The sequence below is a fragment of the Podarcis vaucheri genome (assembly GCF_965113315.1).
Source record: "Podarcis vaucheri genome assembly, chromosome: 16".
In the NCBI taxonomy this organism is placed as follows: domain Eukaryota; kingdom Metazoa; phylum Chordata; class Lepidosauria; order Squamata; family Lacertidae; genus Podarcis; species Podarcis vaucheri.
The window spans coordinates 10,498,876-10,526,122 of NC_138754.1; the positions used below are offsets into that span (position 1 = coordinate 10,498,876).

At 47.7% G+C, this 27,247-nt stretch overlaps 1 protein-coding gene across 4 annotated transcripts; it reads right to left on the bottom strand.

The window, feature by feature from the left end:
• Positions 1-1,016: 1,016 nt before the first annotated feature.
• Positions 1,017-21,622, bottom strand: CLK2 (CDC like kinase 2). Of its 4 annotated transcripts, none has more exons than XM_082202319.1 (13): positions 21,464-21,622; positions 16,721-16,884; positions 14,780-15,008; positions 11,665-11,758; positions 11,198-11,264; positions 9,972-10,088; positions 8,358-8,524; positions 7,104-7,198; positions 6,103-6,232; positions 5,867-5,949; positions 4,766-4,845; positions 4,518-4,608; positions 1,017-1,766 (listed from the first exon to the last, which is right to left on the bottom strand). In XM_082202319.1, the coding sequence occupies exons 2-13, from the start codon at positions 16,882-16,884 to the stop codon at positions 1,584-1,586; spliced, it is 1,500 nt and encodes a 499-aa protein (XP_082058445.1). In that variant the 5' UTR covers positions 21,464-21,622; the 3' UTR covers positions 1,017-1,583. The 4 variants fall into 4 exon arrangements, with proteins under 4 accessions (XP_082058445.1, XP_082058444.1, XP_082058443.1 ...); XM_082202318.1 differs by having other exon boundaries at positions 6,103-6,229; positions 21,464-21,597; XM_082202317.1 differs by lacking the exon at positions 21,464-21,622 and adding an exon at positions 18,745-18,891.
• Between the last annotated feature and the right edge of the window lie 5,625 nt (positions 21,623-27,247).

The window sequence follows — 27,247 nt, forward strand, 5'->3', positions numbered from 1 at the left end:
GCCCCCAAATTGTGTCACTCGCTTCCGTATAATGAAGATGCGACACTTCAGCCTGGCATTTGACAACTAAAGGCATTTTGTTTTAATGAATTTATACTGCTCTGTTCCACTTCGACTGGATTTACTCATTTTATAGTTGCTAAAACATTTTCCTCGCCATTTTTTGTAACGGTATATTATTGTAATTTTGAGGACCTTATAGGAAAAGTTGATGGTGGTAGGAAATCTTACGGGAACCTATTTAAATACAAATCTCTGTATCATCATTAAATTTATTGCCCAATCCACAGGTCCCAAGGCAGGGTCCAACAACTATTTAAAATTTTAAAAAGTTAACACAGATTAGTCACAGGAACAAGGGTGCGAGCCCTGAAAACAGACATCTCAGGTGTCAAAGCCCAGGGCAAAGAGGTGCATCTTCAGTATTCACCAAAAGTTGTCTAGCGAAGGTACCAGGTGGACCTCTGTGGGAGGGAAGTCCACAACTGAGGGGCTGCCAACGAGAAGGCCCTGCCCTGGGCTGCCACCACCCAAGCTTGAGGGGTACTGGAACTACTCAAATTAGACCCAGTGACCTGAATGGACATGCCTAGCGCTGCCTGGTTCATTTCCAATGGGTCTACTTTATGATTGACTTGGACGCAACCCTGCCCTCCACAAATTGGTGGTGTTGGGTGTCTTTTGAGGCAGTGACTGGCCCGAGGCTACACAGCGAGAGCTTCATAGAACTGTAGAGTTGGAAGGGACCTCGAGAGTTGTCCAACCCCCTGGAATGCAGGAATCTCAACACGGCTGAGTGAGGATTTGAAACCTGGTCTCCCAGGTGCTAGCCCACTGCTCCAACCACTATACCACCCATTTTAAGTTTACCAAACTTTAAATGATAGTTGGGGCAGCGGACTATTAAGACATTCCACTTCCCATTGGAATCCTATTAACCACTGTCAGGACCGAGGTGGGCAAACGAAACAGAGAAGGAAGGAGACGGGTACAACCAGCATCCCAACCAGCAGTCCTTATAGCATTAATTCATGTCAGATTTTATTTCATTTTCCCACAAAGACTGTACAAAATCCATATAAAATCCTGGCACTGGAATGGGCTATGGTTTAGTATCCAAAAATAATTCCCCAAAGGGGATCCCACCAGCCTTATAACTTACATGGGAGAACACACTGCAGAGGGGAGAGAGGGGGCTGGAATTATGTACAGCAGGAGCAGGAGAGGAGAAGAGGGCACCGATTCAGAGGGAGAGTCACATTATTTACAGGAATGGGGGCAGGCGGGAAATGCCACAAGATTTCCTGCATGTTTATATATATATATATTTATAGATATTTATATTTATATATATACACACACACTATCTCACATATTAACAAGCTTTACATGATAACAAAAAAGGGAGCCTGTGGTCAATCAGGACGCAGTCTGTATTATCGTCGTCCCTGTTATTATTATTTTTAAAGCACCAAAATGCATGAGCGTAACCTGCACAAGCCTCCACAGGGGCCGAATGTGCGGGAAGGTATCGGGGGGTGGGGCGGGGGGCGGGATGAGTCAAGGATGAGGAACTACGCTGGTCACCGGCTGATGTCACGGCTGGAGTCCCAGGCTTTGGGGCCAGGCTGCAGCTTCAGGGAGTCAAAGAAGGGGTGCTTCAGGGCCTCGGCCAGTGTCAGCCGCTTGGCCGGCTCGTATTCCAGCATGCCCTCGATGAGGTCAAAGAGCTGGTGGTGTTCTTCGGCCTCGGAGGCCAGGTACCTCTGTGGAGAGAAGGCGGTTGTTGAAAATGATCTACAGGTGGTACATGACCCCAGTCAAGCTAGCAAAAATTTATCATTTGCCTGATAATAAGTGTTGGAAGTGTAAAGAAACTGAAGGTACTTTTTATCACCTTTGGTGGACATGCCCGAGGATTAAGGTTTTCTGGGAAATGATAGATAATGAAATTAAAAAGGTACTTAAATGTACTTTCCCTAAGAAACCAGAGGCCTTTCTCTTGGGCATTGTCGGCCAATTGGTGCCAAAGAAAGACAGGACTTTTTTTATGTATGCTACTACAGCAGCAAGAATACTCATCGCAAAGCATTGGAAGACTCAAGATCTACCCACTCTGGAAGAATGGCAGATGAAGGTGATAGACTACATGGCACTGGCTGAAATGACCAGCAGAATCCGTGATCAGGGGAAAGAGACGGCGGATGAAGAAAAAATTTAAAATTTATCTTAAGAAATATTATAAAATTGATGAATGCTAAAATGTTGAGGTTTTAGGAAAAAAGGAGATTACAGCGACAAAAGATTAAGTAAAAGAAAAGAATAAATAAGGGACAAATTTGATAAAAATAAATTTAGGATTTGCTGAAAAAATTTGGAAATTGGGATGTAGAAAGGGGAGGTTTGGGGGAGTCGGAGAAGTGAGGTTTATGAAAAAAGGATATGAAATTATACATGTTTGTTTGTTTCTTTATTTGTTTGTATTGTCTATAAAAATTTTGTAAAACCAATAAAAATATTTAAAAAAAAAAGAGAAGGCGGCTGTCAGAACGCAAGGAAAGACCGGCTGCTGGAGGCAAACCTAGGGGGATGCTGTGTGCCATTCTCGTAGCCTCACCACAAAAGGGATACAGTGGTACCTCAGGTTACATACGCTTCAGCTTACATACGCTTCAGGTTACAGACTCCACTAACCCAGAAATAGTGCTTCGGGTTAAGAACTTTGCTTCAGGATGAGAACGGGAATCGTGCTCCGGCGGTGTGGCAGCAGCAGGAGGCCCCATTAGCTAAAGTGGTGCTTCAGGTTAAGAACAGTTTCAGGTTAAGTACGGACCTCCGGAACGAATTAAGTACTTAACCCGAGGTACCACTGTATTGTAGAGCTGGGACGCGGGTGGCGCTGTGGGTTAAACCACAGAGCCTAGGACTTGCCGATCAGAAGGTCGGCGGTTCGAATCCCCGGGCCAGGGTGAGCTCCTGTTGTTCGGTCCCTGCGCCTGCCAACCTAGCAGTTCGAAAGCACCTCAAAGTGCAAGTAGATAAATAGGTACCGCTCTGGTGGGAAGGTAAACGGCGTTTCCGTGCGCTGCTCTGGTTCGCCAGAAGCGGCTTAGTCATGCTGGTCACATGACCCGGAAGCTGTACGCTGGCTCCCTCGGCCAGTAAAGCGGGATGAGCGCTGCAACCCCAGAGTCGGTCACGACTGGACCTAATTGTCAGGGGTCCCTTTACCTTTACCTAGAGCTGGGAAAAGTTTCCCAAATGGCAAGCGGAATGATCAAGGGGATGCAGCAACCCCCTTCATGAGGAAAGGCGATTCTTAGGTTTAGAGCAACGTTCGAAATTTGCCATGCGTATTTTGCACCTGGCTATCGACCACATGCGACCAAGTGAAGATGCCTGGGCACATGGATGGCACCTGACATCTCCACCATCTGGAAATGAATGCCAGGGGATTCTTGGATCTGGTGGATTGTTTTCACACACTAATACCCCACCCTGTAGAATTCTATCCATTATATTTTATCTGCACAATCAGAACGAAATTCAGGAAGCAAAAAGTTGTACAGTCATACCTCGGGTTGAATGCGCTTTGGGTTGAGCGCATTTGAGTTGCACTCCGCGGCAACCCGGAAGTAATGGAACGCGTTACTTCCGGATTTCACCGCTTGTGCATGCGCTCAAAATGACATCACGTGCATGCGCAGAAGCGACGAAAAGCGACGCACGTGTGCGCAGATGTGCCATCGCTAGTTATGTTTGCTTCTAGATGTGAACGGGGCTCCAGAACGGATCCCATTCGTATCCAGAGGTACCACTGTACTGAAAAATGTGACCTTTGAGCCGCCTGGCCCCCAAATGGCAACTGAGACATTCTGTTTTGGAGACTGCAACCCTGAGTTGAAGCAGCCATTTGGCACCTAGCTTATATATCTTTTATTACTGGTTTAGAAAAAAAGTGAGTAACAGGTGGGATGACAGAGACGTATGGCCTGGAGAAAGTGGAGAGGGTAAAGACTCCCCCCGTCACTCGGAAACACTATAACTTGGGGGCATCTAAGGAATACGAACTTGGAAGATTCAGGACAGATAAAACACGGGACTTCTTCACGCAGCGCACAGCTGAACTATGCAACTTGCTCCCGCAGGGGGCAGTGACGGCCAACAGCTTGGATGGCTTTAAGAGAGTTGGGAAAATTTGGGGAGGGTGAGGCTACCAATTGGCTATTCCATGGCTAGAGGGGAGTTGCTCTTGTGTTCAGGACCTGCTTGAGGGTTCCGCATTGGGGCACCTGGTCAGCCACTGTGAGGACAGGATGATGGACTAGATGGGCCATTGGCCTGAAACAGCAGGCTCTCCCTTATGACTCGGTATATGACCACTTCGTAGGTGAAAGCTGCTCTTCGCTCCTACCCAGAGTTCCCACTGGTGCCAGCCAACCCGCCTTGCCCAACCCTTCTCCCAGACCCTGTGACATCCCTCCAGATCTCCCTCTCCCATCACAAAGCAGCCTTACTCTCAGCGGCTTGCAGTTCTCTCGAACATAGCGCCCAGCAGAGGTGTTCTCGTCCCAGTCCAGGCGGCCGTGGTAGAAGTATTTCTGCTTCCTGCAGTGAACGAGGAATGGCCAGGTGAGGTCCAGAGTACAAAAAGCCAAGTGAGTGGAGAGGTTAGGGAGCAGCCACCCACCCAACAACCCCAAAGGAAGGAAGCGTTTCAGATTTTCCCATCCCATCTCACACATGAGCACCAAAAAGGCCCCACCTGGTCTTCCTGGTCATCCTCGATGGAAGGGGACCCAGGATTCGCTCCATCATTGCCAGATGCTCTCTGTTATCATGGGTCTGAAAGAAAAACAGCTTGGGATTGAAAAATGGTGGGGTTTTTTTGGGGGGGGGGAGAAAATGAAGCACCATGCTGGGAGCTTTAGCCCAGAGGCAGCTGGTGGGCAACGTGACTGGCTGTCTCCCTGCTGGAGACATATGACAAAATAACATTTCGTTTTGAAGTTGGTGTCAAAGCTCTATCAAGGCTTCAGGGAATTACGATCCGTCCCCAGTGGCAGTCAAAAGGCAGATGACCGAAAGAGTTCTTACCACATAATTTTTTCAGTACAGTGGTACCTCTGGATGTGAACGGGATCCATTCCGGAGCCCCGTTCACATCCTGAAGAGAACGCACGCCGCTTCTGCACGTCGTGATTCGCCGCTTCTGCGCATGACATCATTTTGAGCGTCTGCGCATGCGCGAGCAGCGAAACCCAGAAGTAATGCATTCCGTTACTTCCGGGTCACCACAGAGTGCAACCCGAAAACACATAACCTGAAGCAACTTTAACCCGAGGTATGATTGCATTCACAAAGAGAGACAAAGGAACGCTGTCTTTACAATAATGGTGTTGTTCTAAGTCCCACCCCTTCAGTCCCTCCTAATATACATCACCCCTGCGCCGGCTGGTCACTGCTTTCTGCCTCTGAGATTTCTGCTCTGCTGCTCACACAGCCCGTCTGGTTTTGGGAGAGGGAGGATCAGGAATGCTTTCAAGAGACACTGAGTCTGTTAAATGTCTCTCCCCCAATGCTGCTCCTTCCTGCTGCTCCCCAGTATATCCCAGCTTTCCCCCTCGTCAGCCTCTGAACTATGCCTTTCGGCAAACCACCGTTCTAAATCTACACTGTCCTCCTCTCCCCAGGAAGCTGCAGAGAGAGGTGAGCGGCGGCAGCGGCTCCCACCATTCCTCCTCAGTCCAGCCCCTGACAGTTGGTTGCCAGTGTTGCAGTGAGGTCTTTGCAGATGTACTGGGGATGGAGTTTTGAGAACCGATGCTACAGGCAATTTGTGCTACAGACCTTGTGAGATGCTCACCTGGAACAAAGTGAAGCCCATGTAGTACTCAAAGATGATGCAGCCGATGCTCCAGACGTCACAGGGCTGGGTCCAACCGAGCTCTGTCATACAGAGAAAGAATTTCAGTAGGTTGCCAAGCCCCACTGCTGCCCCACCTCTCCTCACCAGCCCAGTCTTGCGCAGATCTTCCTGCCCTGCCCACCTACACAAACTCACTAGCAACCCCCAAATCAAATGAACGCCAAGACACTGACCCAGGATGACTTCCGGGGCTCGGTAGTGCCGCGTGGAAACGATGGTGCTGTGGTGCTCGTGGTCGAAGGTGGCGCTGCCGAAATCGACCACCCGGACGGCCGTGTTCTTGACGCTCCGCTCGTCTCGCTTCTTGTGGGGAGGGGGAGACAAGGGAAGAAAAGAAGGGGAAGGGGCAGTTAATTCAGGGTGGAGGGGGGGGGGCGTCAGGCTTGGGGGCCATGTGCAGCCCCCCCAAGGCCTCTATATCTGGCCACACCCCACTTCCCCAGGCCACATCCCTCAGCAGCTCTGCTTCACCTGCCACCCTGGCTTCTGAACATTTTTTGCTTGGCTGGAGTATGCTCTGGGACTCCCATAATGCCTCTTGCTTGGAAGATCAAGGAGGGGGGTTAGAATGTGGGTAGCAGTGTTTCCCAAACTTGGGTCTCCAGCTGTTTTTGGACTACAACTCCCATCATCCCCAGCTAGCAGGACCAATGGTCAGGGATGATGGGAATTGTAGTCCATTAACAGTTGGAGACTCAAGTTTGGGAAACACTGAAACTAGCCTACTGTACGTTGGGGAAACTTGGTGTTTGTTGCTCTGCACACTTTTGTCTCTGGCCCCTGGAAGATTGCCCAAGAGGGGATGTGGCCCTCAGGCTGAAAAAGGTTCACCACGCCTTGATTGATGTCCCAGGCAAGGATGGGGAAAGGACGCAGCTTTACATGCAGATGATTCCTGGTTCATTCTCTGACGCCTCCAGGTAGGGTGGGTAGAGACTCCCTGCCTGAAACCCTGCAGAGGCACTGCCAGTCAGTGTAGACAGTACTGAGCTAGATGGCCCAATGGTCTTGATTTGGTGCCTAGCAGCTTCCTATATCCTGCCAAGCAGCCCTGCTCGTCACTCCCTGGAGCTAATGCTACGCAGACTGCGAAACGCAAAGAGAGCTTCGGCCATCCCTGCTGCTGGCCTGTTTGTTGCAGTACAATACAGATTTATCCAACACACAGACTCACCTTTTCCAGGTTGTAGGTCATCTCATAATCAGAGTTGACAAAGAGGATGTTTTCGGGCTTGAGGTCCGTATGCGTGAGCTTGTTTTCATGTAAAACTGGAGGGGGAGGGAGGGAATGAAACCAGGTCAGATTTTGACACAAGAGGTGGGTACAAGGTAGGAAAAGCTGTACTCGTTCATCCTGCACAGCTCTAAAAGTTCTCCACGTGAACCAGGCCACAGGTGAGCACCCCTCCCATCCAAGCCCTCTCCTCTGAAACCTTTTAAAGACAACATTTTCATCTTTCCAGGATTAACACATCCACTTATAGGGGGCACTTCCCTCCTGGCTGCAGCTGAACATAACCAAGTTGCTTTCTACAAAGAGAGACTGCCGGAGAGTAATGTCTCATCAAAGGGCACACAAGAGTGTTGTCTGGCTTTTCTGCCTGGGATTATTTTAACTGGAGATTTCAAAGTTTGAGCGTGGGCATTTTTCGTGCAAAGCAAGCCTGACCTTCCAGGGATCTATGGCAGAGGTGAGTGAGGAACTGAAGACCAAATGTGGACTCTGGTACCTCTCCACTGAGTCTCTGCGAGGCTCCTCGGACTACACCTCTCAGCAGCCCTGCTCTGTCTCCTCCTGAAGTGGATTTGTGTGGCTGGAACGTGTCTTTGAATTGCAACCATCCCTCTGGCTTGCCAGGATGGAGGACAGAGTGGGGCGGGGGTGTCTGCGAAGATGCAAAAACCTCTCGACTTTGTGCAGGTGGCTGCCTTCCGGGTACGCAAAATATAAGAACCTGTTTCAGGTTCCAGAGTCCAGGAAGGGGGAAGACGCCATGTTCCGGGTCTGTCCCTGCAACTCCCCTATGAGGCAAGTTTGTAGTTATACTACTGAATACCAGCTGCTGAAAAACGCAAGAGGGAACTGCATTTTTCTGCTTGGGTCCTGCTTTCTAGGCAACTGGCCGGCTACTGTGAGAACAGGATGCTGGGCTAGACGGGCCACTGGACTGATCCTGCTGGGCTCTTGTGTACTTTTCTCCAGGCCATGCATTGTTTTACAAACTTCATGTCACCTCTTGTTCAGCTTTTCTCTAAACTACAAGAAGCTGCAACTCAAGAGCTGCAGGCCTTTTTTTTTTTTTTTACGGAAATGGCCTAAATAAACAAATGCATTAAACCATCCGGATCCAGCAGGCCTGTGTCTTCCTGCAGCCTCTTGTCCCCACTTGCCCTCCCACCCCTGCCCGTGTCTGCCCTTGGCACTCACATTTGACAGCCAGGCACACTTGATAGGCCATGTGCCTTATCTGGTGGAGGGGGTAAGGCAGGTAATTGTTGTCCTTCAGGAAGTCAAAGGTGCTGAGTCCCAGAAGCTCGAAGGAAATGCACATGTGACCGTGATAGTCGAACCAATCGTACATCTGCACGCACAGGCTGGAGGACAGAGAAAGGCACAGGCAGTTGAAGATTCCTCCATGCCACTCACTGCAGTTGTTTTATCGGTCTACATGAGGAGGAGAGTGATGGGACTCACAAATATTTATTGCCTATTCTTTTAGTGGTCACTCGGCTAGTTATGGCTGAAACCCTGAGGGCCTCACACAAGGACTATCCCACGACTCGGGGTACAAAAATGTCTGGTAATTGGCCACTACTGAGAAAATAACTCAGAAGTTATAAAATAGGGTGGAGGGGGGGGTTGCAATATGGTGGCCATTTACTCCAGATACGAATGAAACTGGTCTTGAAGATAAAACTCTCCACAAGGCATCTTTGCATGTATTGCTCTCCTGAAGAGGACGGCTTGAACTGTATTTCTTCCTTGGGAATGACACAGAGAGATAGCACATTTTTTGTGCTGTCTCCAGAACGTTACATGCCAGACATTTAGATAACATGTAGATATTTATAAGAATCGTTCATGTTAATGTGCAGCCTGATACCTGTTACAGGGGTGGGGGGGATGTCATGTTATATAATTGCCATTGTATATAACAATCCAACAAAAGATTATTCTTTTCAAAAACCCTCCCCCCTCAACTAGCTGCAGCCGTTTTATCAGGTTAAAGCAGGAGAGAGAAGGGAAGTCAAGGCCTCTCCACTGCCTCCGCTGAGAAAATAAATAATAATAAATAATAATAATAATAATAATGATGATGATGATGATGATATATTTATACTCCGCCCATCTGGCTGGTTTTCCCCAGCCACTCTGGGCGACTTCCAACAGAATATTAAAATACAATAGTCTATTAAACATTAAAAGCTTCCCTGAACTTCCCTGCCTTCAAATGTCTTCTAAAAGTCTGGTAGTTATTTTTCCCTTTGACATCTGATGGGAGGGCGTTCTACAGGGCGGGTGCCACTACCGAGAAGGCCCTCTGCCTGGTTCCCTGTAACTTCACTTCTCACAGGGAGGGAACCACCAGAAGGCCCTCAGCGCTGGACCTCAATGAACAATGGGGGTGGAGACATTCCTTCAGGTATACTGGACTGGGGCTGTTTAGGGCTTTAAAGGTCAGCACACACACTTTGAATTGTGCTCAGAGAACAGCGATGCTCAGCTCCCCCCTTGGCTGTTGCAACAACTCTGCTTACTAGGTGGGCCATAGGCTGGCTGCTACTTCTCTCAGTCTAACCTGCCTAACCCAATGGCCACCAGCTACCGCTGGTAAAAACATTTCTACACTGCCCTTGAGTTATTTTACAGATATAGAAGTAATCTCCACTAGGTGGCACTGTAGGAGAAAGCCAGGAGTTCCTGGACCTGGTCTAGGAAGGCAAACCAGGGGGGAAAAGGCTGGGCCAGAGTTCTTCTCCGTGACAAGAGATTTTGCAGAGGGTGCACACACCTATTTCCAGATGTGTTAGCGCTACTCACTTCTTGTTCTCCGGATCCTTCTCGTTAATTTTCTCCAGCACGTTGATCTCCAGCCGAGCTGCCTCTTTGTACTTTTCCACATTCTTGATTATTTTTAGAGCCACCCGTGTATTTCCCCTTGGGAGGAATGCAGGAGAAGTATCTCAGAATCGAGGTATTTGGGTGGAAGAAGGGGAGAGATGCTTGAAATGCTATTCATCCTCTCAACTTCTGACTATAGAGAACCTGTGGAGCCCTCCAGAAGTGGTTATTACTGACCCCTGTACTAGTCAGACCATTAGAACATCTAGCTCACTACTGTCTACACTGACCGGCACAGGCTCTCTGGGGTTTCAAGCAGGGGACATTTCCAGCCCTACCTGGAGATCCTTCAGCTTGAACCTGGGACTTCCTGTACGCAAATCAGATGCTCTACAACTGACCTATGGCCAACTGAGCTACCGCTGTATCAAGCAAATATTACAGAGACACTCTAGGAACCTGCCTTCTACTGAGTCAGACCATTGGGTCTCCTCTGTTCAGTACAGGCTATGCTGACTTTCCTGGATTTCAGACAGGAGCCTTTTCCCCAGGGCTACCTGGAGATGCTGGGGACTGAGGCTGGGACCTCCGGCATGTAAAGCAGCTAAACTAGCAGTGAGCTAGGGCCCTTCCCCACAACCCTTGTAAAGGTAAAGGTAAAGGTAAAGATACTCCTGCCCGTACGGGCCAGTAGAGGCCGGGAGCCGGCGCTGTCCGAAGACACTTCCAGGTCACGTGGCCAGCGTGACGAAGCTGCGCTGGCGAGCCAGCACCAGCGCCGCACACGGAAACGCCGTTTACCTTCCCGCTAGGTAAGTGGTCCCTATTTATCTACTTGCACTTAAGAGGTGCTTTCGAACTGCTAGGTGGGCAGGAGCTGGGACCGAACGGCGGGAGCTCACCCCGCCACGGGGATTCGAACCGCCAACCTTATGATCAGCAAGTCCTAGGCACTGAGATTTTACCCACATCGCCACCCGCGTCCCTCACACCCCTTGAGTCACCCCTTTTTTCTAAGCTGGAGGATGCCCAGGTGCTTTTGCTGTTCCTCACAGAAAAGCAATTCCAACCCGCAATGCAAGATTCAGCCCCCTAAGCCTTTAAGCAGAACACATTTGCTATGTTTGCTGCAAGTGGCCAGCAGAGCTGCCGCTCAGACAAGAATCCCAAATACTGCTTCCTTCTGCCACCTTCTGCTCACTCACCTGCGGTGATCCACACACTGTACCACCCGGCCAAAAGTGCCCTCTCCGAGGGTGCTAATAATCTCGTCTGAGAAAGGAGAGAGAGACAGAGAAAGAGAGAAAGAGAATGTAAGAGAACAAGCAGTGTCTGGTCACAGCGCATAACACACCATCACAAAGGCTGCCTTTGCCAGCTCAAAGAGCCAAGACAGGGAGGCCCCTGCAAACTAATTCAATCCCTGACACTTTGGGTAACAATATGAAAAGATAACAGAGAAAGGAGCTGGGAAGGGAGACTCTTTAAAGAAAAGGAAACAGAAGAAGGGCTGGGCTTTTTTTTTCCCTTAAAAAAAATAACAACAACAACAATTAATACTGCGAAGAAAAATAAAAAAGGAACAGGGCGGGAAGGGGAAGCTAAGAGAGCAACTGCGCGACTGCAACGGGAGCTTAACTAGAGACTAGATTATGTTACGATTTGGCTGTACATCTTTCTTGAAGCCAGTCGCCGATGCGATAGACGAGGTGGCCTTCGTCGTCGTCTTCCACGCTCTTGGCTCTCCGGCCGCTTTGCTGACTCCGCTGCGGGGGGGTCCCCAAAAACGCAGGCACAGGCGGAGGAGGGGAGGGTTTTCGTGTTTTCATTCATTCATTCACCCGGCCAATTCGGGGCGTTTTCAAACCAGCGCAGGGGCAAGCCAGCCAGCCAAGCGTCACCCATGGAAATGGTAGGTAGGCCCGTTGGCAGATTTGAGGAAGGAAGGAGGGACGATTCCCAGGCCAATTCATACGGCGCAGAGGCGCATATATATATAAACGATAAGGGATATTGCAAGGGAAAAAAAAGTCAAGATAACACACACACTAGCTTAGGAAATCTCTCTTTTTAAAAAACAAAAATAAAATGTATAATCAAAGAAGTAGTAGTAAAATATATAAATATATATATATATGGAGAAAGTCTTCCACAAAACAGACCCACCCAAGTCAGTACAGAAGGACAGGGCAGAGAGAAAAGTCGGGTCCTCGCATGATAGGGTCTACATGCTGGAAGAGCACACAGAGCGTGGCTCACCAACTAGAAGCTCAGCAACCACAGGAAAGGGATGGGGTTTGCTGGAAGCAGACCCCACCAGACGATCAGTGGCAAGGGGTGGGAATCCTCCATGGTCAACCTCATCCTTTCCAGCCTCCTAGACTTGCTTACCCCCACCATGCAGAGAAGGGAAGGAACTGGACTTTGATGGCTGAGCACATGCTCTGTAGACTGAAGGCCCAGGCAGCTGGTGATGGGCAAGACCTTTCTCTGCCCGAGATCAAGGAGAAGCACTGACAGTCAGAATCTACTGGGCTAGATGGGCAAAAGGCCTGAACTGGTCTAAGAAAGATCCCCCATTTTCCCAGAAGCTATAACTTCAGGGCGCATTTTCCCCAGTTACCAAGAGGAGAGAAATTAGGGTGCAGCACACAGCTCCCCGTAAGGTGGAACTTTGGCTGAGCTCTATCCACTAACTAAAAAAGCTGGGTCAGTTATGTACCTACATCCATGTACCAGAACATTTCCTGGTTCAAGGCTCCCAAAAGTCCAGAGGACTCATGAGTGGAAGAGCCTGACTGTTGTTTCTCTGCACCATTTGGCGCTCTGGCCATGCCTCCTTCTGAACAGCCGCTGCTTTGGGGGGAGCAGATAATTTTGCAGCATGCTTGCACAGTGTGTGATGGGGTGATTTCAAATCCTTCCGATACAGAGAGGCAAGAGCTCTTGTACGAGGCTGCCTGCTGCATCTCTGGACTAAGTCACTGCTCTGGCCTTCCAATCGAGAGGTATGACCAGGACAAGCAGACACACGACAGGAAACAAAGGAGTTGTTGGTTCATACTCTTACAGAACCTCAAAGTCAACCTTTTTTCAGGTGCAAGAAGGAATTGTGTCCTCAACTGTTGACATCCTCATTTGTTACTTCGGGGAAAGGTATGTGTGTCGGCTATCAGACGTTGGGGACACACCAATTCTACAATAAAGCCCCTTGCCTGTCCTCGGAAGCGACAGAGAACCTATCAACCTCCAGAAGTTGCTGGGCAACAGCTCCCATAATCACTGGTCGTGCTGTAGTCCAGCTGTATCAGGAAAGCCACAGATTCTCCATGAGAACTGTTAAAAAGCTGTCAGGCACCCACTGTTCTGGGAGTATACAAAAGGTCTACCTGTTTTCTTCCTATAACACAGAGCTTGATCACTTTAAAAACCTCTTCAAATTCTATCAAGCGAGCTGGTCTTGGGCAAAATGAACCAGCTGTTTGACTCAGTATTCAGTAGCTTCATATGCAGAGAATTCAAAGAACTACAACCTTTGCAAGTGAAAAAGGTCCCCTGCTCAGTTGCTGGCGCCTCCTTGTAGGGCTGGGAAAGGTCCTCTGCCCCAAAGAAACTTTAGAGAGATACTGCCGGTCAGACTATGTAAAGACTGGGCTAGATAGATGGAATACAAAGTTGGTTTCCTATTTCATACTCTCACAGGTTGCCAGTCTGGCATCCCTGTTGGGCTTACAACAGGGTGGGGAGAAGGACATATAGCTCAGGGGCACAGCATCTGCTTTGCTGATGCTGCATCTTCAGGTAGGACAGGGAGAGACCCCCCTGTATGAAATCCAGGAGAGCCACTGCCAGTCAGTGTAGGGAATACTGAGCTAGATGGACCATGGTCCTGAAATTTAGACTATGGAGCCAGCAGGGTTCCAGAGGCCTCTACTCCCTACTTGCATGTAGAGGTGAAGAAAGCCACCTGGGAGCAAACAAGCTGAGGAAGCCCACCGCAAGGGATAGGCTGAAATCATTCACACCCACCCGTGGCGAGGCTGTTGTCGCAAGAAGTCAAACTGTGAATCTTCTTCTTAGCACAAAATCACAGGCCTTGCCTCTGTGTCTAGAGCAGTCTGAAAACTCTCAGATCGGGACGCATTCGTCCACCCTCGACACTGGCTGGCCTGAGCCCTCCGAGAGCACCTCAGGTGACCTTAAAAGGGGATGCAGGCAAATTCATGAGGTGGGGAAGGACATCAGTGGCTGGTTGTCATGACGGCTATGAGCTACCTCTGAGATCAGGGGCAGCCTGCCCCCTAGAAAACATTAGCCAGGGAGAGGACTATTACCATCACGCTCCAATCACAGGAGGACCAGCTTGGCCGCTGGGGAGACGGGACTCTTTTTACTTCCCTAATGCAGCAGCATTTGCAGTCCATCGTAAGAGCACAAGCAGAACCCTGCCAGATGAGGCTAATGGTCCGTCCAGTCCAGCACCCTGAGCCTGAGCAAAACAGCGCTCTCCCTCTTGGGAATGGTATTCGGAAGCATTACTGCTTCCAACTGTGGAGGCAGAGCATAGCCATTATAACTAGTAACCATCCTTACCAAAAGACAAGGGCGGGAGCAATCTAGGACTCTCAACAGAGCAGGACAGGCCTCCAAGCAGCGTGGACGTTTCTGGAAGGGAAGGGGGCTCGGGACTAACGCCAGGGCCTCGAAAGCATCCATTGCGCAGATGTGTTTCTCACAGAAGAACTCTGGCTGCCTTTGGAGGCTCGGAGGCCGCAACAACTACTCACCGATGAGGAGCTGCTGAAGGAGCGGCTGCGGCGGCGTCTCCGCCGTCGCTTCCGGCGGCTGCTTTTGCAACTGCGGTAGCTGCCGTCCCGGGAACGCTGATACTCGTAGGAGTGGTGGTAGTCAGGCTCGTAGTAGGCGTCGCCCCGCTCGCGGCTGTACCCGTCTCGCCGATAGCCATCGCAGTAGCGCCGGTCGTAGGCGCGCCGATCGGAGGAGTGGTCATCGTAGCTGGGAGAAGGGCAGAGGGGGAGAAACATGGCAAAGTTCAGCCAGCGTCCAGGAGCAGAGGCAAAGGGCATTGGGCAAGGCTGGTTCACAGTGCCGCCTGGGCCAGGCTTGCCCCCCCCCGACCTGCAGCTTCTGCCTGTTGCCTGCCCAGCCCCCCGGACCCAAGCGCTGTGACATGTAAGAGCTGCGGCATGCAAAGTTGTTGCATCTCAGTGACAAGCGACACCCCTCACATTTAATCAACAGTTGTCCCCAGCCCCTGTTTGCAACCGTCCTTTGTGCTATGCACGTATCTGTTCTCAGCCACTGTTCTCACTCTTCTCAGCCACTCATTGTGCACCAAACAGTTTTTATAAAAGTGTCAGAGGAGGCCCTCTTTACGCAAGAACACAAGAAGAGCCCTGCTGGATCAGACCAATGGCCTCTCTAGTCCAGCATCCTGTTCTCACTGGGGTCAATTAGATGCCCCATTGGGAAGCCTGCTAGCAGGACCTCAGGGCAGCAGCAACTCAATCCATGTGTGGTTCCCAGTTCCTGGTATCAAGGGACCTGCTGCCTCTGACAGTAGAGGTAGAGCATAGCCATTGTGCCATTAGCCATTGATAGCCTCATCATCTAGGAATTGTTCTAATCCTCTTTTAAAACCATCCAAGCTGGTGGCCAGCCCGGCCCTTGTGGAAGCGAGTTACATAGTTTAACAGTGCACTGTGTGAAGAAGTACTTTCCTTTATGTACGCTGCATCATACACAACTACCCCTCTGGAATTCCATATATACACAAACGCACACACCATAGCTGTCAACGTTTCCCTTTTTTAAAGGGAATTTCCTTATTCCGAATAGGATTCCTCGCAAGAAAAGGGAAAAGTTGACAGCTGTGCATATACACAAACAAACAAAAAAGGCCTCATCAGGGAGCTTACCATGTTTCTTTCCCCCTAGGTGTACATCTCAAAAACGTGGAAGAATGGGCATTGCGAACACACACACGCACCATATAGACCGAAGCTTCAGGGACCTTCAGCCTTCCCTGAACTGATGCCTTCCAGACTCCAACTCCCTTCAGCCCCAGCAGGCACAGCCAATGGTCAGGGATGATGGGAGCTGGAGTCTAACGTCATCTAGAACAGCGGATCCCAATCTTTTTGGCATGGCGACCTGCAAGTCCAAAGCATCTTGGAATGGTGACCAACCAATTTATTACCACAATTAACAACACAGCATCATAAGTGGCCAACGAAATAAAAAAGGCCACTTAAAGGATTACAAGCAATAAAGATTTGGGATTTGCTTATAAAACTTGCAACAACATAATGGGAGGCTTGTTTCTAGGACCAAGGTGAAACTTTCAAGCTCCCTTGCTATTTTTACTATAGGATGCTATAGTTAAAATTACAGAAATGAAATGTTGCTTTTTGTACGTTGTTATATTTGCTATTGTTTTGATTTTGAAATGCGTATGTTCCTGTTTTCTTTGTTTTAAGCCACTTGGAGCATGATTATTTTGGTGCATAAAAGCAGCATATAAATACAATTACGAATGACTTTGCAGAGGCTTTGCAACCCACTTCATTTGAATCTAGAGGGCTGATCTAGAGGGCACCAGGCTGGGGAAGGTTAGGCCATTCAACCTCCAGCCACTCTTTTCTAAGGTCCTGTTTCAGGTGCCACAGCCAGCACTGGCTCTTGGTACCTTCTGCTCACGCGCTCACCTGCGGGAACGGACATGATAGCTGTCTTCCCTGCGGTGGCGCCGCTCGCTGCTGCTCGACCGCGAGCGACTCCGCCTCCTCTTGTGCTTGCGGCTTCTGTAACGCTCGTGGAAGCTGCCCCGGCTGCTGCGTTCTGAAGAGCGGAACCTTCTGGAATGAGGCATCTGCAAGGAAAAGAGAGAAGGGTTAAATGGGGCTACCTAAAATGGCCACCCAGGTGAGCAGCAATTAAAACGTTAATGGGGGGGAAGGAGCCTGTTTTGAATTGCAAAAAAATGAAACAAAGGGTTTTCCCCAGCAGTCAACAGAATAGTGTTTTGACACAAACTAATCTATAGAAAGTTTTCATTAATTAAAAAAGCCCTGCCATTATGCTGTTACATCCAATCAAGAGCCATTTACAAGAGCTATTTAAAAGACCATACAGAGTTTCCAAATTGCTCTTAAAATAGCTCTTCCTATCCCCCAGGGATGGAGGAGCCTGTATCTTTCCAGATCTTGCAGGGCTACAGTTCCCTCCATTCCTGACCAGTGCCTCAGAGCATGCACTTGCCCACGCCTTTGCTTTGAATTCACAGCAATTGTAATCTGGGGAGGAAATTCCAACTGCCACACTGGGACTTACACCTAAATAAAAGATGCCATGGAATGCACCATTGTGGGAGGGGAGCTTTCGTTACCGCTCTTGTTAAAACAGCTGAGAATCACAAATCCTTGCCAATCTATCACAACTTACACCCCACGCCCCAGTCTTTCTGCCCACCTCTACGCCATGAGATCCTTGTGTTCACTGATACACAGGAAGCTGTGCAAGTTTCTCTTCCATGACCTTGCCTAATTCTCTTTTAAACTTGAAACCATCCAAATAGGCGGCCCTCAGTACCTGCTCAGGTGGGAGCACATTCCAGAGTTTGAGCATGCCAAGAAGAGCTTGAGATTCATAAATCTATGCAACCCACCACCTTTCCACACATTCAAAGCAGCATGCGAAAGAGATAAAAACTACAAAGAAAACCATTTTAGAAATCCTGCAGGAAAAGAAAAAAAAAACGGCACCAACAACAAACAAACTCAAAGCTGAGCTGGAGACAAAGAACAAGGGACACACACAAAAATGCAGCTCCATTTTCAGTTCAGACTAATAATTTACAAAGCAAACTTTAAAAAAACAAGGAACTGTAAAAGGAGCAGAATAAGACAGCTAGGACACACATAGGCAGCAGGATTCATTACAGACTTTAAAAAACAACAACCCAGTAGGATAAAAATAATTCAATATACAAATAGTCCAGAATTATTTATCTACATCCATTTCTTAGTCTGTATCTAAATCAGTTTCTTAGGTCGCATCCACACCACACCTTTTTTTACAGCACCTAGAACGCATTTATTAGGCGCCTTGCCAACAAATGATGACATATAAAAATATTATTTATATTCGTTAGTCACTTTCCTCACAAAAGTGATCTAAAGCGACCTTCATTAAAACAGATTGGGTAAAAGCCTTAAAACCACATCTTGAAAAGATGGGTCTCACAGACAGTGGTGGAGCTTCATGGAGCTTCCCCCCCATGCTCCTCTTCCTCCGCCAGTGTTCACAGATCCTGCCCCACTCAAAGAGGCCAGAAATGCCTGAAACCCTTCAAGTTAAGGGCCAAAAGTGCAGGTGAAGAGGAGAGTCTTTGCCTAGCAACTAGAAATAAAGATGGTGCCAGGTGAGCCTTCCCGGGAAGAGCATTCCACAAGCAGGGGCCACCTCTGAAAAGGCAATGCTCTCTTGTCAGCCTCCGGACCACCCATGGGGTGGGGGGACGACGACACACTGTTAACAAAGCTGCTGTTAATTTATCATTAATATTAATGAAACTAATTTTAAAAACAGAACCTGTCCCTTGAAAATCTGTCCTTCCTATCCAGCATCAGTGACGCTGCTACATATATTATGAATTACAGGATTGAATAATATAAGCATCATTATTAAACAACAACAACACTTGCACTGAAAAACTACTCTCGTCACCCACCTCAGATACAATTATGGTGTTGAAAATACTGCAAATACACTATTAACAATGCTACTGTTGTTAAGTCATTACTGCTATTACTACTACTGATATACTACTAATAAATAATGCTAGCAGGAGCCAGCCTCTTACCCTGCTGTCAGTGTAACACATTTCACACACAATTGTGCTGCATCTGTTACAGACACATTACTCAACAATGTCATTACTCTTCATATTCAATGACAAAATCATAGTAATGAAAAGAAAGTCAGCCTCCTCCCCTGAAAAGCTACAGTAGTCACCCTACAATGCTGGTTTTGGGTATATAAAGGGCATGATGTTAATAATTACTTTAATAATTTTATTATTTATACCCCCCCCCCGAATCTGGCCGGGTTTCCCCAGCCACTCTGGGCAGCTTCCAGCAAAATATAAAAATATAATAAAACATCAAGCATTGAAGACTTCCTGATAGAGGGCTGCTTTCAAATGCCTTTATCTTACGGTGAGTACCAGAACCTTTTCCTCCTAAAAAATAAAAGCACTGCTGTTAACCGTGTTAGTGTGCCAGTGTGGCACATAAAAGTTCAAGTGGTGAGCTAGAACTCTGGGAGACCTGGGTTCAATTCCCCGCTCAGCTGTGAGTGATCCTGGGCTAGCTGCTGTCTCTTAGCCTAACCTACCTAAGAGGGTTCTTGTGAAGATAAAAATGGGGAGGGGGAGACCCATGTATGCCACCCTGAGCTCCTTGGGAGGTATGGTGGGATATACATGTAATAAAGAAATAACAGTGGCATTGCCATTATTATTGCAATGAAAAGCCACCCCAAAGGAGCTGCTCTTGTCACCCATCTCCCCATCTCCCCTGGAGTGACGGAATTTTATCAAACCAAGTCCTACTCAGAGTAAACCCACAGAAGTCAACAGATTTTAAGTTGGCCTCTCTCTCTCTCTGAATGTATATGAAAACCACCCTCGGTAACAAGCAACTAATAAATAAAACGTTTGATTTTATGGTAAATTTGCTTGTTGTCCTGTTTTCGGTGGATTGTCATTTATAGGCACCACATAGAAACGCAAAAAATTAAGTGGTATACAAATGTTTCGAATATTATTTTTATTATTGGTATTGCCTGTCTTTCACCTGCAGGTCCCAGGACAGGGTTACAACAATTTAAAATAATTTGCAGGTTTCTCACAGGAACGTGAAAATCTGATTGCTCACTGTTGAGAACAGGATGCTGGATTAGACAGGCCCTTTCTTAGGCTCTTCTGTTTAAAATTCAGTATTTAAAATAGTCAAAAGAGGGTGAGTCCTAACAGACACAGCTCCCGATTCCAGCAGGTCTACACAACTTCGCTGTACTTTTTTCAGCACCTGCCAAAAACATTTTCTTGCTTAGACAAGCATATCCAGATACGCAGAATGCTGACACGCATTTTAATCTGGTTCTGGTTTTTTGTTTTAAATAGCTGAGGTTTCTTTACTGATAATTTCACCGCTTTACTCTTTTTGTAAACCCTTTTGAGGCTTATTTGGTTTTTACAATCAAGCTGCAGATAATAAATTACATGAAACAAATAACACCCTGACGTTGGGCTCTTAGCCCAACACAATCCACACATCCTGGTGTTGCTTGTATTAGGACTGCGCTGGAAACAATGCCTAAGTGTGGTTGTGGTTGCTGTTAATCACCACCCCTACAACAACAATGGGTGATGATGTAGTGCTAGGGAAGGTGATTAATGGTGGGGGAGAGAGAGAGAGAGAGAGCGCACAAGCCAGCAATAACACCTTCAGTTCCTCGAAGTAAAGCTGGAATACAAATGCGATAAACGACAACAAGAGCAAAGAATGAGAGAGCCAAGTGAAGAGTTGCCCCTCCTGACCCACTACAACTGCAGCAGCAGGAGGACAATTTCACGGAATAACAGACTTGCAGAGTTGGAAGGGACCACGAGGGTCATCTAGACTCCCCCCCCCCGCAACCTCCTGCCCATCCGACCCTGGCATTAAGAGCCTTATGCTCTACCAACGGAGCTATTCGCTGCTTTCCAGTCTTTTCCCCCAGCCACTCCGAGGGGTGCCTGTGTTTACAATCGAGCGGCCTATACAGGAAACTAAATAAGGCTGCCAGTAGGGCTCTCTCAGAGGCCCACCCTGTTGGGGTCGCCTGGCTGTTCCCAAGGCCTAAGTGTGGTTGTGGGGGCGACTGTTCACGACCCCCATTACTGTGATGTAATTAACTGAAAGGTAATTGATGAGAAGTGATTAATAAGAATAGTAATAATAATAATGCAATAACTGTTCACGAAATAACTGTACATAATAATGCAATAACTGTTGACGACCCCCATTATTGTGATGTAATTAAATGAGGTAATTAATGAGAGGTGATTAATAAGAATAGTAATAGTAATAATAATGCAATAACTGTTCACGAAACAACTGTACATAATAATGTAATAACTGTTCACGACCCTCATTATTGTGATGTAATTAACTGAGAGGTAATTAATGAGAGGTGATTAATAAGAATAAGAATGAAAGGCAACCGAGGGAAGAGCTGCCCCAGGTCACCCCCCTCCCACAGCACCCCCTGGGCCTGGTCTGCCCCTCATGAGCCCCCCCCCGTCCTGCCCCATAGATGCCCCCCACAGCGGGGGGAGGGGCGGAGGGCGAGCTCCCCTCGCCCCACCCCGTCCAGAACAGCCCTCCCCCCACACTTTCCCGCACCCTCTTGGCCGCCAGCCCGGTGCGCTTGTCCCACAAGAAGTCCGTCTTGGCGGCGGCGGCGGCTCCTCGTCTCCCCACTTCCCCGAACTGAGGGACGAAGCCAGCTGCTCCGAGCGAACGGGCGAGTGACGGCGCGCATGCGTCGCCGTCGCCGTTGCGCTCGCGATCGACGCGCGCCCAGCATACGCACATACGCACGCCACGTACGGCACGTACGGGGGAGGGAGGGAGGGAACGGAAGGCGACGTAAGAACGCGCCGTGTGCTGGCGTCGCCGGACGTGCGGTGGGTTGGGCGAGGCGTAATGGAGCCGCAGAGATAGGAATGAGGAAGAGGCGCGCGTCCACCTGGAAAGGAGGGTAATGTTTTTGCCTTGCGAGTTGCGGGACTACAACTCCCGTCATGCCCTCCTCGACCTTTTGGGTGTTGCTGGCTGCTGGGGTTGCTGGGAGTTGCAGTTCAGCAACGGCTGGAGGACCAGACAGGTTCCTCCAGCCCTGCTTTTTTAAAAAATAAAATTTATTGGTTTTCACAACATTATAAGCAAACAAACACATAACACAAACAAACATAAATCATAGCCTTACTGAAAATTACACTTATTAACGTTGTTACGTGACTTCCTCGCTTCCCCTTGGTTGAATTTCATTGCATATCCTTTTAACGGTTTTCCAAATCACAGTTCTTATAAAATTTAACTTAAACATTAACATCCTTAGATCTTCACATTATGAAATTAAACATATTAATTCGACACTTAACATAGATAATATCCTAAGCCAATTATGTGTCTGCAAGCTGTTTTCAGTTAATTTAACTTAACATATTTAACTAAGTAATCATTAAATTTAACCCACTCTTCCTGATACTCCTCCTCCTTCTGGTCGCGGACTCTTCCGGTTAGGTCGGCTAGCTCCGAAAAATCCATCATCTTCATCTGCCATTCTTCCAGCCCTGCTCTGGAGGCTTGTCTACCCCCAGCAAAGTGTATTGCATGTAAGCGTAGTGCCTTGAATGCATGCGGGAGCGAGCCTTTGCTTGAGCTGTGTTCGAGCACAACCTCTGCTTTTATTACTTCTGTGTTGTAGGTACATCTTTCTCTTTTTTAAAAAAAAATATTGTTTCAGTTCTGTTACAATGCAATTACTTTTTGACTATTCTCTTTTGTATGTTTTCAGCTTTTTCAGCTTTTTGTGGTTTATGGCATGCGTGTGGTAAGTTTTGTAAGCTGCCTCGAGTCCCGGATATAAATGAGGATGATGATGGTCGGATCGTCAACGTCCATCAGCCCCAGGTGACATGCCCGGTGGTTAGTGATGGTGGGAACTGGAGACTTGCAGCATAGGGTTCCTCCCATCCCCTACCTTAAAGACTAGTAAACGTGTGTTACAGAATTACAATTTCCAGCAACTCTTAATAAACTACAGTACCCAGAAGAAGAAGAAGAAGAAGAAGAAGAAGAAGAAGAAGAAGAAGAGTTTGGATTTGATATCCCGCCTTTCACTCCCCTTCAGGAGTCTCAAAGTGGCTAACATTCTCCTTTCCCTTCCTCCCCCACAACAAACACTCTGTGAGGTGAGTGGGGCTGAGAGACTTCACAGAAGTGTGACTGGCCCAAGGTCACCCAGCAGCTGCATGTGGAGGAGCGGAGACACGAACCCGGTTTCCCAGATTACGTGACTACCACTCTTAACCACTACACCACACTGGCTCTCAGAATTCTTTGTTGTTGTTTAGTCATTTAGTCGCGTCCGACTCTTTGTGACCCCCTGGACCAGAGCACGCCAGGCACTCCTGTCTTCCACTGCCTCCCGCAGTTTGGTCAAACTCATGCTGGTAGCTTCAAGAATACTGTCCAACCATCTCGTCCTCTGTCGTCCCCTTCTTCTTGTGCCCTTCATCTTTCCCAACATCAGGGTCTTTTCCAGGGAGTCTTCTCTTCTCATGAGGTGGCCAAAGTATTGGAGCTTCAGCTTCAGGATCTGTCCTTCCAGTGAGCACTCAGGGCTGATTTCCTTCAGAATGGAGAGGTTTGATCTTCTTGTAGTCCATGGGACTCTCAAGAGTCTTCTCCAGCACCATAATTCAAAAGCATCAATTCTTCGGCGATCAGCCTTCTTTATGGTCCAGCTCTCACTTCCATACATCACTACTGGAAAAACCATAGCTTTAACTATACGGACCTTTGTTGGCAAGGTGATGCCTCTGCTTTTTAGGATGCTGTCTAGGTTTGTCATTGCTTTTCTCCCAAGAAGCAGGCGTCTTTTAATTTCGTGGCTGCTGTCACCATCTGCAGTGATCATGGAGCCCAAGAAAGTGAAATCTCTCACTGCCTCCATTTCTTCCCCTTCTATTTGCCAGGTTATTATATAATCCATGGACATGGAGCCTTACAAACAAGGAGATGACAGGGCACTGCATCAAGGGAGCGATTGTGGTCTACTGGTTAAGAGTGTCAGACTAGGATCTGGCTGATCAGGGTTCAAATCCCCTCTCTGCCATGAAACTCACTGAGTGACCTTGAGACAGTCATTCAGCCTATCCTGCTTAACAAGGTTGTTGGGAGGATGAAATAAGAACCATGTAAAGTTCCTCTTTAAAGGAAAAGTGAGAAATAAATGTGATAAATAAATCATGCAATAAATCAGGGGTAGGCAACCTTAAGGCCCAATGACCTTCTCAATCCAGCCTGCAGACAGTCCGGGAATTGGCGTGTTTTTACATGAGTAGAATGTGTCCTTTTATTTAAAATGCATCTCTGGGTTATTTGTGGGGCATAGGAATTCGTTCATTTCCCCCCAAAAAAATATAGTCCGGCCCCCACAAGGTCTGAGGGATGGTGGACCGGCCCATAGCTGAAAAAGGTTGCTGACCCCTGCAACAAACAAACAAACAAACAAACAAACAGGGCTTTCAATCTGGAAAGAGAGGAAGCAAGGGAAAGGCAATAAAATGCAGGTAGAGGTAAAGGGAGGAGAAGTATTTACTTACTGCATTTAGGTAATTATTTCACTTCCGTTTACATAAAACCTGTCAAGAATCCGACTGCGTAAAATCATAATCCTAAATACACCTCCTAAGGAGTCATTAAAGCCCCTCTGGACTCCACAGCTTTTAACACTGAAATCTTCATTGGATGTGTGCCCTTTAATCGTATGTCTGCATTTATTATTATTATTATTATTATTATTATTATTATTACAGTGGTACCTCAGGTTACATACGCTTCAGGTTACATACACTTCAGGTTACAGACTCTGCTAACCCAGAAATAGTGCTTCAGATTAAGAACTTTGCTTCAGGATGAAAACAGAAATCATGCTCTGGCGGTGTGGCGGCAGCAGGAGGCCCCATTAGCCAAAGTGGTGCTTCAGGTTAAGAACAGTTTCAGGTTAAGAACGTACCTCTGGAATGAATTAAGTACTTAACCCGAGGTACCACTGTATTATTAAATTCATAGCTGGCCCTTCAGCAGGTTCCCTTTACAAAAAAAAATCCAATAAAATAAAATGTTGAAATACTACAGTAGAAAAGAGCAGCAAAGAAATTGTCAGACTCAACGAGATTGAAAACAAACACCAAGCCCCATAATAGCAACATAGAGTGCATTAAAGCAGAAAGGTCTTTACTAAAATGACATCAAGGTAGGGATCAGGAGGGCTTCCTCATGGAGAGTATTCCATAGTCAAGGGGTCATCACCGAGAAGGCCCTTTCACGCAGAGCTCTTTGCCGCACTTCAGATGGCGGGGACACCTGAAGGAGGCCCTTTGCTGAAGATCTCAGCATGCAGGCAGGCAATTGTGGAGGCAACCAGCCCCTCCAGTCTCCCTCCCTCAAGCCTCGCATAAAAACCAACATCTTGAACCTGAAAATTAATCGGCAGCTGGTGCAATTGACAAAGCAAAAGCATAATGTGATCATAGCACCCAGTTGGGGTTAACAGCTCTGCAGCTATATTTTGGACTAAGGTCACACCCACACATACATTTAAAGCAGCTGGCTTACCCCACACAAAATCCTAGGAACTGTAGTTTTTTAAAGGTGCTGGGAATTGTAGCATTGCAAGGGGGAAATGAGAGTTTCCGGGATTCTTTGTGGTCGGGGGTTGGGTGAGGGAAGGAAGCATGTACTTTAAGCGTGCAGTGTGGATGTGACATAAATTCAGTTTCCATACAGTCTTTAAAGGCAGCCCCACATATAAACAAATTACAGTAGTCTATTCTGGATGTTCATCAGCTGGCAGGGCGGCAGCACCGCCCTGCCCAAGCCAGTTCTACTAGTTGGAATATGGACGCAGGTGGCACTGTGATCTAAACCACTGAGCCTCTTAGGCTTGTCGATCAGAAAGTTGGCGGTTCGAATCCCCGCGATGGACTGAGCACCTGTTGCTCTGTCCCAGCTTAGCCAACCTAGCCGTTCAAAAGCACGCCAGTGTGAGTAGATAAATAGGTACCGCTCTGGCGGGAAGGCAAACGGGGTTTCCGTGCGCTCTGGCTTCCGTCACAGTGTCCCGTTGCACCAGAAGTGGTTTAGTCATGCTGGCCACATGACCCGGAAAGCTGTCTGTGGACAAACGCCGGCTCCCTCAGCCTGAAAGTGAGATGAGTGACGCAACCCCATAGTCACCTTTGATGACTGGACTTAACCGTCCAGGGGTCCTTTACCTACTAGTAGGATTACTGAGGCCACAGCAGCCTAAGGTGGTAATGGATGATCCATGCCAAGGAGAGGCAGTGGGGTTAGTGTGTCAGACTAAGACCTGGGAGATCAGGGTTCAAATCTCCTCCCAGGCACGACCTTGAGTCAGTCACTGTCTTGCAGCCTAACCTACCTCACAGGGTTGCTGTAAGGATAAATGGGGAGGGAGAGGGGGCAAAATATATGGCACCTTCAGCTCCCTGGATAAAATGTGAGATACAAATTTTAGTAATAAACAACGGAGGCAACATGTACCTCAAACAATAATGATGGTTCAGTTAGCGCTGCCAGACAGCTCAGGGATGGCATGCCATTAAACCATGCAGGCATATATGATGTCAGCCAGCTAAGGATAATTGGTTTCTGAAAGTCACATTGATTATGCTACTTCATGCATTTGATTGTGGCACCAGTCCACAAAACCTATAGCTGAAAGACCGCCTCTTGGGCAAGAGATGTGGGCCACAACATAATGTTTGAAGATTGGGAAAGACTGTGGAAGGAAGGCGTCAAATTCACTGCATGTACAGTTAAAGGAAAATATGATGAAAATGATGTATAGATGGTATTTGACTCCTGTAAAACTAGCAAAAATTTACCATAACAGTGATAATCTATGCTGGAAATGTAAAGAAGAAGAGCGTACTTTTGAAGGGAGAGGGGAACGGTTAATCATTAATATTATCTACACATAGTAAATTCCTGCACTCTGCTAGGATGGTTACACAGCTCAAACTCAAAAATGCAGTTATTTGCAAAAGTCAAAAACAGACAGGTCATGAGGCCACTTCCTGCCTAATCAGCTATTTGGAACTGCTGATGTTAGCTACAGGTCAGAAGGTCGCTTCCTGCCTAGCCAGAAACTGCTGTTAACTAGAAAACCACTAGCAAGATGTTTCCTGCTTTACTTCTGCTTAGTAATGCAAGAATAGGAAGAGATACGAAGGGAAAGCTTAGCTAGCAAAAGAAGCCACGTGTACAAGGAGGTGGAAGGGAGTGCTTGGCTTAGCAGAAAGACAGGAATGTCTAGCAGGCAATATTTTGTGTTTAGCAAGCAATATTTGCTAGCCGATTGGGGAAGTCTGC